This window comes from Hyperolius riggenbachi, chromosome 12 (assembly GCF_040937935.1).
Source record: "Hyperolius riggenbachi isolate aHypRig1 chromosome 12, aHypRig1.pri, whole genome shotgun sequence".
NCBI lineage: Eukaryota > Metazoa > Chordata > Amphibia > Anura > Hyperoliidae > Hyperolius > Hyperolius riggenbachi.
In genome coordinates, this window is record NC_090657.1 from 139,247,962 (window position 1) to 139,263,419 (window position 15,458).

At 43.8% G+C, this 15,458-nt stretch overlaps 1 protein-coding gene across 1 annotated transcript in view; it reads left to right on the forward strand.

Moving 5' to 3' along the window:
* The window catches only part of DDX27 (DEAD-box helicase 27), a 63,807-nt gene extending 55,712 nt beyond the window's left edge, over nucleotides 1–8,095 (forward strand). The window contains exons 20-21 of the mRNA XM_068262532.1: nucleotides 4,275–4,346; nucleotides 7,560–8,095. Of these exons, the coding sequence (XP_068118633.1) occupies nucleotides 4,275–4,346; nucleotides 7,560–7,575 (88 nt within the window). The 3' untranslated portion in view covers nucleotides 7,576–8,095. The remainder of the gene's footprint in view (nucleotides 1–4,274; nucleotides 4,347–7,559) is intronic.
* The last annotated feature ends 7,363 nt before the right edge of the window (nucleotides 8,096–15,458 follow it).

Sequence of the window (15,458 nt, forward strand, 5' to 3'; positions counted from 1 at the left end):
GAAGGAAGCTGAATGGAACGTGATGGCCTGTTGAGCCTTCCATTGGCTGGCCCAAGTGTCTTCTGACTGAAATATAATGCTGTGTTTGCAACCCCACGCATGCCAGTGCTTCACACAGGATGTGGTTACCCGTCACCAAGAAACTGCCTCATTGTTAATGTGGCTGCAGTTATGACTCCATGAGACTGGTGCTTCCCAGTGGCCTGCAGGTGCACTAATGTGGCTGAAAGGCAAAGCATTCACTGCTTATGTCAATTAGGCCTTTAGCAGATGCTGGTAGGATGGACTGCAGCACGACAGTATGGACAGTTTTATAAAAGGCCAGGGTAATCTAGAGCAGTGTTTCTCAACTTTTTCGGCCCAAGTACCCCCTACCGCAATTCAGTTCCAGCCAAGTACCCCCCCCCCCACGTGTATAAAATATATATATATATATATATATATATATATATATATATATATATATATATATATATATATATATATACATATATATATATATATATATATATATACATGCATGCATGCATATATAGCTAGGTATAGGTGCCCCCAGTATAGCCAGGCATGTGTGCCCCCAGTACAGCCAGGATTGGGTGTCGCCCAGTATAGCCAGGCATGGGTGCCCTTAGTACAGCCTGGCATGGATGCCCCCAGTATAGCCAGGTATAGGTGCCCCCAGTATAGTTAGGTATAAGTACCCCCAGTATAGCCAGTCATGGGTGCCCTTAGTACAGCCTGGCATGGATGCCCCCAGGATAGCCAGGTATAGGTGCCCCCAGTATAGTTAGGTATAAGTACCCCCAGTATAGCCAGTCATGGGTGCCCTTAGTACAGCCTGGCATGAGTGCCCCCAGGATAGCTAGGCATGGGTGCCTACAGTTTAGTTAGGCATGTGTGCCCAAAGTATAGCCAGGAGGGGATGCAGCTCAAAACGGGGGAGCATGCCCACACATAGCGGCGGGGAGGGGGGTCCACTCCCCCCCCCCCCCCTCCCTCACCTTGGACTCCCCCGTCAGTGCTTCCCCCTCCGACACGTATTAATAGCGGCGGCGGCATGGTAAAAGGAACGCACACTTACTTCTGCGTTCCATGCCGGAGGTCCGATCTTCTCTGAGCCTGACACTACTTCCTGATATCAAGAAATCTGAACACATATGGGTACTCAGGCCACCTTAATATACAAAGTATCAAAATTTATTATTAATAAATCAAGGACATACAAATGCTCAATTGGTCACAAAGGAGCAAAACACACATGATTCAAAAATAAATAAAATTGCGTATGCAAAACTACAATTTAGCCATAAATCAGCCACTATGATAAATGTACCAGCTTGACGGTGCATGAGGAAATTACCCATTCATACATCCCAAGCATGCCGCGCTTCCGTACTGGTGCCATGAACTATGGATGGAAAAAAGTGGGGGCTCCCCTCCTCATAAAGGCAAAGATAAAAGTTCCTATTATAGTCCACCACGATAACTTGATAAGTGGACTTGTGAGCTTAGCAAAAGTTCATTCCCCCAAGGATGGTCAGTTCATATATTTGTCAGCAAGGAATAAAGGATGGGTCTCACCACATGATGTCACTAACGCCCGTCCCGCTCTCCGGATATTCGTTTAGCCATCCGTTTACCGCTGTGGAGTAACTGGATAGAAGGAAAGGCCGCGTCTCGACCTATACTCCCCAGTGGTTGTGATGCCTCAACCTGGCAGTCTAGTTAGCTGCTTCATCCAACCCGGCGTGCGAGCAAGCTGGGACGCCACTCCATACGCTCACCAACACGGAAGCGCAGCCGAGAAGCGGGCTGTGTGGCTCCGCCCACCGACGTTTCGCGTCACTTGCGACGCTTCATCAGGGTGTGGCTTCACAATACGTAGCAACTGATTAAAAACAGTCCAAAGAGCCCGCCTCCTCTCTGCGCACACTCAGTGATTCACTGCACAGCATGCGATGGGATGGGCTGACAGCTCCATGTACTCGCATTGGTTTCAAGTCAGTACTTTTCCTACGGATCAGACATCATGACTTCATCTTAAAGGGGGCCACTGCGGCATCAAAAAGGTCCATGGTTCCACATATAGATAGGAGACATATAGCGAAGGCCAATCCTCGATCAGATGAAGACCCATAATCCACTTCACCGCACAGGGTTATTAGTAATAAAAATAATAAGTCCACAGGCCTATGCTTAATTCATCAATGATATTGACATGTGCAGTCCTAAAGATAAGACTAGATTGGTCAATATGAGATCAATGTATTCCATTTTTAATTTTTGATTTTGATTTTTGGCACTTTTGCTGCATGGCACCAATCATTCTTTGCGGATCCACACATATCCCAAACAATTAATTGTACCTTCGGATCCTCAAAAATGGAGTCAGATCCAATTCGGCATTTAAGCCAAATGGTGCTACCGTATTTAATTTAAAGATCCATGATGCTTCCTTGCAGTACAATACTTCATCAAAATCCCCCCTCCTTGTGGATACCTTTAACCTATAGATGCCTTTAACCAGGGTGCCTTTTAAATCATTATTATGACATTCCCTATAATGTTCATAAATACCCCCTATTGCTTTACCCCCTTTAATCTTACAGAAGTGCTCAAGGACCCGTTCTTTTAATGCTCTTTTAGTCTTCCCGACATATTTGAGCCTACAGGGACACTGAATCATGTAAACGACACGAGTCGTGTCGCAATTAATAAATGCTCTTATATCGTACTCAACGTCCCCTGAACTGTTCTCAAACTTCTTTGTACGTTCAATGAATGGACAAAGTTTACATTTGTCACATTTATAAGACCCGTTAGGTACTCCCCTCTGTAGCCAGGTATCATTACTGACACTGTACTCACTGCGTACTAATTTATCCCTCAAGTTAGGGGCCCTTCTGGCTGATAAACAGGAAGTAGCGTCATCGCTGAGAGAGAAGGACCTCTGGCGTGGAACGCGGAAGTAAGTCTGCGTTCCTTTTACCATGCCGCCGCCGCCGCTGCTATTAATGCGTGTCGGAGGGGGAAGCACTGACGGAGGAGTCCAAGGTGAGGGAGGGGCATGTGTGGGCATGCTCCCCCGTTTTGCGCTGCATCCCCTCCTGGCTGCGTACCCCCAGCTATGGTCTCGAACCGCGTGTTGAGAAACACTGATCTAGAGTCCTGAATGTGCTGAATCAAAGCACACAAATAATTATATCCAGTATTGAAATACCTGCTTTAAAAGACTGCTAAACCCTGCAAAAACTGTAAGGTTTGACTTTAAATGAACTGGCAGTCTTACCACCAGCAGGTCTATAAAGAAGATGCGCCTGTGTAGTAGCCTACCAGTCTTAGTTAATGTAAAGTGGAAATATTTCTGGCCCTGCTGCAAGGGATCTGCCCATGACTCTTGCTGCCACTCACACAAATGACACACAAAATAAAGTCTTTATCTCTCAATGCTCCACCCACCGCAGACAACAAGCAGAGCTCGGAGGAAGACAGCATGTTGTTAGTAGGTCTAGTTTACAGTGGTCAGACTCCACCCACCTCTGTTAAACCGAGACGGCTGGTACAGATGGATAACCCCTGGTAGCTTATTTTGACGCAGTCAAACTTATCTGCTACTGACCAGAAAAGCATTTCACAACGTTTGTGTTGTGTTTAGAGCCCAAGAGGAATAGAATGAAACCACAAAAGCCACCAACTCCTGACGCTGCATGCAGTCTGGAAAAACTTGATTGATCAAGGTGCTTGAGCAATGGCCAGTAAATGACATGTTGAATGTTCTGATTCATCTTAATCACATTGCGGTAGAATAAACGTCAGCTGTTGTCAGTGTGATCCAGCCCTTAGACGGTTAAACCCTGTCACCCCCGCCCCCCCCCCCCCCCCTTTCCGTCCCAGGTAGTACTGCCCACTGTAGTCACAAAGAGCAGATTTGTGCTGCAAAGGTTCATCGGAAATCATTGAATTTAGATGCAAGATAAAGTACCAAAAAAACCATAGAACTTCCACTGAGGGTACTCAAACGGCCTGTTCGCACGATGCCAGGATTGAAAGCTACCTAGACATGATGCGGTCTGACTATCCAATCAGTCTGTTATCTCGTGTCTGTAGGTATATTTGTTGCCATTCAAACCATTTAGGATCGGATTTGTATAACATTATGCTTCAGGATCCACTTTCTGAGTTTGTCTGCTGTTACAGCTCCAAGAGCTCCAGGTTCACATAAGCGGATAACCGAACATCTGTCTCGTGTTCTGATGTTCTTTGTCTTCTAACAGCCCATCATTTGAAGACCGGAAAAGGTTGGGAATACAGCAGCACAGGAAGGGCAACTTTAAATCCAAATCACGGTATGTGGCAAAAGAAATTAGTTGTTTGTATTTTCTTTCACTTCATCAAGACTTGCACAAAGTATACTTGCTAAATTATAGTGGCTTTCTAACTCTGCCAGCCTACCTTCAGAAGCCTTTGAATTATTTAAAGGGCAACTGTAACATGAGGGATATAAAGGCTGGCATATTTATTTCCATTTAAGCAATACTAGTTGCCTGGCTATCGTACTGATCCTCTGCCTCTAATACTTTTAGCCACAGACCCTGAACAAGTTCCTGACATTGTCAGATCTGACAAGATTAGATGCATGCTTGTTTCTGGTGTGATTCAGACACTACTGCAGCCAAATAGACCAGCAGGGCAGCCAGGAAACTGGTATTGTGTAAAATTAAATAAATATGGCAGACTTCACATCCTCCTTGTTACAGTTGTCCTTTAAAGTTTGACCACTGTTGTTGCAGGACCCTTTCTCTCCCTAACTTCCCTCCAATCTCCACACAACAGAATTGGCTGCCCTTCAGGACAACTTTATATACTAATAGATAAGGTGCAAATAATCTAACTTGCATTCAGATTTCATGCAAAATCTATGCAGCTTGAAATTGTACCAGCCGGAATAGACAAGTCATTTTGATTTGTCCAATTTCAAAGTGCATGAAATTTGAATCCAATCCAGAATCCTTTGCACCTGATTGACCATCGCTGGTATTGAGGTGATGTCGGCAGACATACAGTGATGTGAAAAACTATTTGCCCCCTTCCTGATTTCTTATTCTTTTGCATGTTTGTCACACTTAAATGTTTCTGCTCATCAAAAACCGTTAACTATTAGTCAAAGATAACATAATTGAACACAAAATGCAGTTTTAAATGATGGTTTTTATTATTTAGTGAGAAAAAACTCAATCTACATGGCCCTGTGTGAAAAAGTGATTGCCCCGCTTGTTAAAAAATAATTTAACTGTGGTTTATCACACCTGAGTTCAATTTCTGTAGTCACCCCCAGGCCTGATTACTGCCACACCTGTTTCAATCAAGAAATCACTTAAATAGGAGCTATCTGACACAAAGTAGACCAAAAGCACCTCAAATGCTAGCCATCATGCCAAGATCCAAAGAAATTCAGGAACAAATGAGAACAAAAGTAATTGAGATCTATCAGTCTGGTAAAGGTTATAAAGCCATTTCTAAAGCTTTGGGACTCCAGTGAACCACAGTGAGAGCCATTATCCACAAATGGCAAAAACATGGAACAGTGATGAACCTTCCCAGGAGTGGCCGGCCGACCAAAATTACCCCAAGAGCGCAGAGAAAACTCATCCGAGAGGCCACAAAAGACCTCAGGACAACATCTAAAGAACTGCAGGCCTCACTTGCCTCAATTAAGGTCAGTGTTTACAACTCCACCATAAGAAAGAGACTGGGCAAAAACGGCCTGCATGGCAGATTTCCAAGGAGCAAACCACTTTTAAGCAAAAAGAACATTAAGGCTCGTCTCAATTTTGCTAAAAAACATAAATGATTGCCAAGACTTTTGGGAAAATACCTTGTGGACCGACGAGACAAAAGTTGAACTTTTTGGAAGGTGCGTGTCCCGTTACATCTGGCGTAGACGTAACACAGCATTTCAGCAAAAGAACATCATACCAACAGTAAAATATGGTGGTGGTAGTGTGATGGTCTGGGGTTGTTTTTGCTGCTTCAGGACCTGGAAGGCTTGCTTTGATAGATGGAACCATGAATTCTACTGTCTACCAAAAAATCCTGAAGGAGAATGTCCAGCCATGTTCGGCCGGGAATATTCGTCAACTCAAGCTGAAGCGATCTTGGTTGCTGCAGCAGGACAATGACCAAAAACACACCACCAAATCCACCTCTGAATGGCTGAAGAAAAACAAAATGAAGACTTTGGAGTGGCCTAGTCAAAGTCCTGACCTGAATCCTATTGAGATGTTGTGGCAAGACCTTAAAAAGGCGGTTCATGCTAGAAAACCCTCAAATAAAGCTGAATTACAACAATTCTGCAAAGATGAGTGGGCCAAAATGCCTCCAGAGCGCTGTAAAAGACTCGTTGCAAGTTATCGCAAACGCTTGATTGCAGCTATTGCTGCTAAGGGTGGCCCAACCAGTTATTAGGTTCAGGGGGCAATTTCTTTTTCACACAGGGCCGTGTAGGTTTTGAGTTTTTTTTTTCTCACTAAATAATAAAAACCATCATTTAAAACTGCATTTTGTGTTCAATTATGTTATCTTTGACTAATAGTTAACGGTTTTTGATGAGCAGAAACATTTAAGTGTGACAAACATGCAAAAGAATAAGAAATCATGAAGGGGGCAAATAGTTTTTCACATAACTGTAAAGTAGTTTATTGCCTTGCCCGTTTTTCGATTTGCATTTCTCAAATAATTTGATCAAATTAACCAATTCCACTTTGAGGCTGCTTTCACAGTGGGATGTCTGTAATTTTACCAATATTCAGGAGAAAAAGTTAATTGCATATGGGCCCTGCTGTTTTTGACATGCTCTGATATGCCCAGTTCTCACAATTTGAGCCTTGTCACATCCTTAAAAGGAAATGTATTTGCCCATTTTTTATTTATTATGCTTATTTATTTCCTTCAGCCAATAAATCACTGTTAAGGCCTGAACATTCACTTGCAGCATAATACAAATCATACCTTGACATCCTCTATAAATAATCCCTAAGTGTCTCTGCGTCCCATGTCCGTGTGTGTGTTTGTGTCGCTTTTACGCTCTGTGCATTTGCAGAGACACTGAGGGGGAGTGACGCTTGGCAAGGGATGACAGGCCAAGGGGTGGGCGCATGCGCAGTGACAGACCTAGCCCATTTTTAAACTGGCTAAGGTCACTAGTATCTATATAATTTATTCTTCTTGGTAATGGGTTTAATGTTGTGGGGGTGGGACTGGTGACCTGGCAGGCGCACAGATTTTCAATAGATTTTATGCTGAAACCGAAAGAAAATCTGTGAGCAAGATGTGGAGGAATTTGAGCAAATAAATGTCTCTGTCTGATCAGATAGGGATCTATCTTTTGTCCATGTCCACCAGCGTATGGCCACCTTTAGTCTGTAAAATCCTGCTCCTCTAATCTGTCTGGGTGCTCCGAGTCCTGGCAAAGGAACAGTGACTGTTTTAGCATGTGAAATGATGTAACATATAAGTGAGCTACATGTGGTAAATTGTATAAAATGCTTTGCTTATTTTAGGTATCGCAGGAAATGATGCAGTGCTGCTCCTGGTCTGTAAGTTGTTATGCAGAGACATTGGCCAGTCCTGGACTGAGCAACTTGTGCCTTCATCAAAAAAAATACATGGACTGTCCAACTCAGCCAGCTGTAACCTTGTGGAACTCTCTAAATAGGACATCATATTATCCAAGTCTTGCTCATCCTGGAACGGAGTTTAAAAAAAAAGAATATCCTACAGTACCACTTGTAAATGTATCTGCAGCAATTTTCAGTGTAGCTGCCTCCTGTCTTTGGAATAGGGTTGGTGCCACAGTATCTTGATGTGACATGGCATTGCATTAATGTCTGCAGAGCTGTGTGGAATAAGAACCGGTTGATACTGAAGTAGGATTGTGGGTCAAACAGAAGCAATGCCAGAGATGTGACCAAGATTATTGAAACGTGCAACGGAAATTACGAGAAAGGAATCTGCACATACAGAGGGATTATTTTATGTATGTGGGAGTGGTTATCCAACATTTTTCAGAATAAAAAGTATGATTTGAGTAATGAAATTGTGTAAATGTCAGTTAACTGTGAAAAAGGAAAAATGAAAACCACTGAGCACCCAGAGATGAAGTTAATACAGATCTTTCTGATGTACTGCTCGCAGAACTATAAATGTCATGACAGCACCTGGAATTCTTTGGCCAGTGAATGGCAGAGGTTTAGCTATGAACAGGCATGACTGTTTTCACCATAGTGGATGAGGGAGAGTTGATGTGTGACTGCAGGCCTGTGGAGTCAGTTAAAAAATCATCCGTCTCTGACTCTTCAGTTTATGAAACCTGACTCCAGGTACCCAAAATGGCTCAGCCGCTAACTCCCTAAAGGGAACCTGAACTGAAAAGGATATGGATTTTTCCTTTTAAAATAATACCAGTTGCCTGACTCTCCTGCTGATCCTGTGTCTCTAATACTTTTAGCCACAGCCCCTGAACAAGCATGCAGATCAGTTGCTCTGACTGGATTAGCTGCATGCTTGTTTCAGGTGTGTGATTCACCCACTACTGCAGCCAAAGAGATCAGCAGGACTGCCAGACAACTGGTATTGTTTAAAAGGAAACATCCATATCCCTCTCTGTTAAGGTTCCCTTTAAGTATAATACTTACCAGGGCTGTGTATTTGGTGCAAAAATCATCCAACTCCTCAGTTAATGAAACCACCAACTCAGACTCCAACTCCACAGCCCTGGTTGCCTGAACTAGGGATGGTCAATGAGATGCAAATAATTCTGAAACTAGGCAGGATTATGCAAATAAATGCTGCTTGAAAATGACGAGACAGACTGGTGTGCAGGCATGGGCTCACTAGTTCCTAAGGACTAATTCCTGATCACACCCGTTTCTTGGGCCGTACTGCCGCCCAGGGTGCTGTTGGGAGAGGGGCGCTGTAATGGAGGGGGGGAGCCGGAGCCACGGGGAGGGCAGCCCGACCTCTCCCTTCCTCTCCTCAGCTGCCCTCCTGCTTCCCCCTCAGATGCAGAGTAATGCGCAGGGAGCACTGTATACAACATACCTCCCTGCATTCCAAGCGCTGCTCTCTCGCCGCCAGTCTCTTCCTCTCTGTCGCCTATACGATGATACACACGGCTTCCGGCTAAACAGGAAGCAGCGTGTGTATCGTACAGGCAGAGAGGAAGAGACTGGCGGCGAGAGAGCAGCGCTTGGAATGCAGGGAGGCATGTTGTATACAGTGCTCCCTGCGCATAACTCTGCATCTGAGGGGGGAGCAGGACGGCGGCCCGGGAGAGGAGAGGAAGGGAGAGGTTGGGCTTCCCTCCCCGTGGCTCTGGCTCCCCCCCCCTCCATTATAGGGGGGCACCTACCTAATCTACACTGGGGGGCAGCAGCTACCTAATCTAACCTATACTGGGGGCACTTATCTAACCTGTATTGGGGGCACTTACCTAGCTAGCCTATACAGGTGGAAACTATACTGGCTACCTATATTGCAGGCACCTAAATAACCTATATTGGGGGCACCTATCTAACCTATGCTGGGGGCAAATATTCTGGCTACCTATATTAGAGGCACCCACCTAGCTAACCTGTACTGGGGCACCTACCTATCTAACTTATACCGGGGGCGCCTGCCTATCTAACCTATACTGGGGGCAACTATACTGGCTACTTATACTGGAGGCACCTACCTGGCTCACCTATGCCTGGCTACCTATACTGGGGGGGGACCTATACAAAGTGCAACTACACCTGGCAAACCTATACTGCGGGCACTTATACCTTGCTCGGGGGGGGGGGGGCGCGCACAATTTACACCCTCTGTGCATTTTAACCTAGAAACTGCACTGTTCCTGATTCAGGATGCATGCAAGCTGTTTGGAGTGCAAGGAGGACGATGGACTTATGGGTAACTAACCCCTTCAGTTCTTGCCTCATTTACATCACGACTTTCAGTCCTTAGGGACTCGTAACAACTCGTGAGCCCATGCCTGCTGGTGTGATTCAACAAGTCCATTTTCAAACTGCATACTTATTCATGCATAATCCTAAATCAACTTGGAACAATTTGCATCTCATTGGGCATGGTTAGCTTGGACCAGTCTAAATTTTTCTGTGAAAGTGAAGCAATGAAGCTAGGTTCAGTTGGGATGTTGCATTCCCTGTATAACAGGAACGCACTACACTTTTTGCAACCTTTAGGTATATAGTCAATGAAACGTTTGCTTCACTGCCTCTGTTAATGTAAACGTTATGTTGTAACACACTGCAGGCATTGTGTATGCTGCAGGGGCGTAGCTAGGGGTGGGCGGGGTAGGACACGTGCCCCCGGGCGCTGGGTCCCTAGGGGCGCCCAGCTGTGACCTGTGGGTATTTTTTTTATTTACCTGGTTACTACCACTGGGGACACCTATAGACCTGGTTACCTATACTGGGGGCACCTATTTTGGGGAAACTGCTGCCAGATTAACTGTATTTTTGGGGAACCGCTGCTGCCAGATTAAGTGTATTTTGGGGAACAGCTGACAGATTATATGTATGTTGGGGGAACCACTGCTGCCAGATTGTGTATTTTGGGGGAACCATTGCCAAATATCTGTATTTTGGAGGAACCTCTGCCAAATTACATGTATTTTTGGTGAAATGCTGTCAGATTACATGTATTTTGGGAGGAAACACTATGGCAGAGCTCAAACTTCCCTGCCAGACCTTTTACACCACTACTAAGGTCATGTATATTTGGCCCCACCCATTACCATGCCCACACCCCTTTTTTGACCTCCTTACAGGGCGCATTAATAGTCTTTGTCCCCGGGCGCTGGAAGCCCTAGCTACGCCTCTGGTATGCTCCATAGACTTACTATTGCAGTTTAACTTTCTGCACTAATATGCCCACAATGTCCTACTGTGGACCCTAGTCTGTCAACCTGGCTACTGCAGAAAGAAGCCAGATCAAGGTAATGGGAATTAATTTGCATGTAGGCTAATGCAGTCAGATGTCAACCAATATGACTGTTCAGGTTGTATTTGGTTTTAGTTGATGTAAAAGCAAAAAACTGCTTTGTACTCAAATGCAATTTTGAAGATGGAATTTTAATTTTCAGTACAGGTTTTCTTTAAGTGTTGTAGAAATCAGAAGTCAATAAGCATACACAAGTTATACTTACCTTCCATGTAGTCTACTCCTCAGTGTCTTGCTCCTCTCCTGCATCCTGTTTGTTCACTGTGATCAAGGGAATTTTCCATCCTCCATTTTGAGAATGGCTATTACCCATAACAGCTTTCTGGTCAACAGTTAAACTGTAACATCGCCCACTTGAGCCATAGGGACACATGGACATTACCTGGTACATCTGTTTTCCTCTCAGCTATAACTGACAGCAATCGATATATTTCAGATCTGACAAAATATTTTCAGAACTGGAAGGGATCATTGTCAGAAGAAAATCGTGAGCTTCTGAGAGGAACTGATGGCAAGGTAACTATGTAATGTTCATTTGAAGTTACCTCGTGTTTATTTTAAATATTTTTACTCAGTACAGGTTCTCTTTAAGCCTCTTTTTCCATAGAAGCAGTTGTGAGTTTTCACTGCCTATCAACTGTCTGTGGAAAAGAGAACTTACAGCAGGAACGTAAATAAACTCATTCACCTCTTACAAGTCAATCAAGAGTTAGGCTGGGAATACACTTAGCAGAAATGCTACCGTTGCAGATAACGCAGTTTTTCCATGCAATGTCAATGGGCTACATCAAAACGCATATGCATTTTGTATGAGTTTTATAGTGTTTTTAAAACGCAGGTTTGGTTGCATATTTTTCAAAAACGCACATAATGAAAGTCAACGGTGACGTAATGTAATGCGTTTTGTATGCATTTTTATTAAAAAAGTGTATGCGTTTCTGCTTCCTGTTGTATTCCTAGTGATTTGCCTAAAACGCATGTGTATTGTATATGTAAATGTGTTAAAATGCACACAAAATGCAAAAACTTGTGTGGAAGCAAAAACGCATATGCATAAAGATGCGACATTTCCTGCACTGCTAAGTGTAAACCCAGCCTTAGTCTTCTTTTCCATGAGCAGCTGAAAGTAGTGCATTCACCTGCCTGTCAGATGCTCCTGCGCACCGGCCTGGCATTTGCTAGTTGCGGTGGACAGGCATCCCATGGCAACTGCTGCTCTGAGAAGCAACTTTTTTGCTGGTGGGTAACACCACTGTGTGTGATACAAGCACACAGTGTTACCAAACCCTTTTGTTCGGCTGCATGTAATTGCTGCTGAACTGCTCAACAAATGAGCAGTTCTGACATTTGTGGAAAAGAGGCCAGATTACATTTCCCAGCACTGAAACTTCTGGCTGAAGAAACTGTTTGCATATTTTTTTTTTTATTTCAAAGCCATGCTTTGAAAACACTCCTAATTATTCACCCTCTTTGCTGATGAAAGGCATGGTTTACCTCTTGGTAATTAGCTTCAATAAAACAATTAAAGGTTACTGAACTTTCTGTGGATGGGGACGGTCGGCAGGTCTGCTCAAACAGGCCAATTTAACAACTTTGAATGTAAAATACAAGGTAAAATTAAAGTTTTTTTAATAATGAAACAGATAGTCGGCATACATTTTTCATGTGCTATAGAAATGTCCTGAGTGAAAAAAAAAAAAGGTGCTCGGTTCACTTTAATGTGCATCTTCTGCACAGAGAACTCACGTTAATGGGCTAGTTGACACATTTAATGCATTTTTCGCACACAGAAAACATACATGACATTCTGCACAATTTGTTATCAGTTACATTGGCTGCTGTGGAAAAAAAAACACATTTTTCTGCATAGTAACAGTGTGCAGAACAACTCACATGGAAGTGTAAGACAAGTGTGTCCCACTCAGTTTTATGCGATGATGGCTGGGAGCTCTTCAGTCATTATGCTGTGGTTCTTAAAGTGAACTATGCACACAAACTTCAAGGGGCACTATGGTGAAAAATTGTAACTATGTGCAAACCTATACATACAAGTATTTTTTTTTCCCCCAGAGTAAATCAAGTCATGAATTACTTTTCTCCTATGTTGCTGTACGGGCTGGTGCACACCGAGCGGCTTTTTGGGCGTTTTCAGATCCGCTTGCGGCTGCGGATCTGCTTGGTCAATGTATCTCAATGGGGTGGTGCACACCAGAGCGGCAGGCGTTTTGCAGAAACGAAAAATGCCTGGGTGAGTCATTTTTTGGATTGCGGATGCGTTTCTGCCTCAATGTTAAGTATAGGAAAAACGCAAACCGCTCTGAAAAACGGCACTTCAGAGCGGTTTTGCAGGCGTTTTTGTTACAGAAGCTGTTCAGTAACAGCTTTACTGTAACAATATATGAAATCTACTATACTGAAAACCGCAGCAGCAATCCGCAAAACGCTAGCAAAACACCTCATAAAAATAAAAAAAAGCGTTTAAAAATCTGCTAGCGGGTTTTGGTGTGCACCAGCCCTAACAGTAGGTAATAGAAATCTAACAGAAGTGACAGGTTTTGGACTATCCCATCTCTTCATAGTGGATTCTCAGGGATTTATTTTCAAAAGCAATTAGTGAATGACAGTTGCTCTGTCCAACTGCTAAAAGCCTGTAGCGAGCAGGGAAACTGGCCAACATTGTTATATTCCCTAAAAAAGATTTACTTTATAAAGAATAAAAAGCCTTGCTGAGGATCCCCAGTTCTTTTCCGTTAGCCGGTCGCATCCTCTAGGTGGCGATAAAACTCAAGCAGTTACATCTTTACCTACTATCCATGGCGGCCTGGAGGGGGAATCCTAGAGGATGCGCCCGGCTAACGGAAAAGTACCGAATCCCCCTATGAAGAGACTGACTAGTCCAAAACCTGTCAGATTTCTACTACCTAGTCATTTTACTCTGGGAAAGTACTTGTTTGCACATATTTGAAATTTTAAAAATTTTCACTGTAGTGCCCCTTTAAATAAACCTTCCACTAAGTGGGCTCAACAGGCATTTACCTATAGGTGCTGCTCAGTAGCCCTGAGTCTTCTCGATCGCTGTGCTACACAACTGCAGATGCATGCAGTAACTTTCTACAATCCTGGTCACTGGAATGCATTTCAAAAATGCAACGAATGCCAGGAGATGAAACCAAGTGATTAAAATTAATCTTTCAGCATCGCGGTGGCCAGGGACACAGGAAATCACCATGGGAACTCAACCTGCAAATTCCATATGGATGGGGATATGAAGCAGCTCCCTTTCAGTAAAAGCATGCTCTGCTCTCCCCCCCAAAGTACACCTGAACTGAGGAATAGGGTAGCTGCCATGTTTAGTTCCTTTTAAAACAATACCAGTTGCCTGGCAGTCCTGCTAATCTGTGGCTTCCATAGGGTTTGGATTGGGCTTGTTTGTTTCAGTTCACACTTGTTCAGGAAACATGTGTTGTACGTTTTTTGAAGTCAACAAAAACTGAGCCATGGATCTCAATGTTAAAAATAGTGTCAGTCTTCACTCTGGTCAAAAAACAGGTCCATGGGATCAGTTAATGAAATCTGAACGGAGAGTCTGGCATTTGCACTTTTTCCCAGAGCCCAATCCCCACAGACAATGAAAGGCAACACAAAAACAAACTGCCATTTCCACACACAACTTTGCACATGACAGATGCCAAAATCGATTGCTTAAACTTCCTGCTTCCTATTGACCATAAAATGCTGGAATTCAAACCCCCCACCACTCTGACCTCTTCCTTTAGGGGGTGGGGCTCTAGCAAGGACACCTGGTAAGTATAAGTTATGTAAAACAAAAAAGCGAATTGCAAATCAGAAGCACTGGGAAATCGCGATTGCACACAGCAATGTGGAGATTTTAAAGTGCTGCAATGATTCCTAGCAAGTTCCAGGCCTTATGCTGGGTACACAGATTTTCTGGGCGATTTACTGTCAGATCGATTTCCAACATGTTCGATTTGCTTTTCGATCATTTTACGAGCATTTTCCGATCAATGTCCTATTAAAGTGTATGGAAATCGATCGGAAAATGCTCGAAAAGCAAATCGAACATGTTGGAAATAATAGATCTGACTAAATCGACCAGAAAATCTCAATGTGTACCCAGCATTAGGCAGAGGACTCTTCCCTCAGAGGAGTCTTTGAAAGCTCTGGCCACCCCACATACACGGCAACAGCCTGTTGGCCAAGTTGGAGACAGCTGCAGCGCACACACTAAAGACCCAAACCAGCAGAACGGACCAATGTTAATGGATCCATTGGTTAACATTGGGTCCATTCTGTAAGACCGGATCCACATTCTAAGTGGTTTTCTGGGCACTTTCATTTGATTAGCGCTTTCTAAGAAAAGCTCTCACATTTACTTTCATTAGAATTGCGTACTTGAAAACGTATGAGATTTTAATAAAAGTGGATGGGAGGGA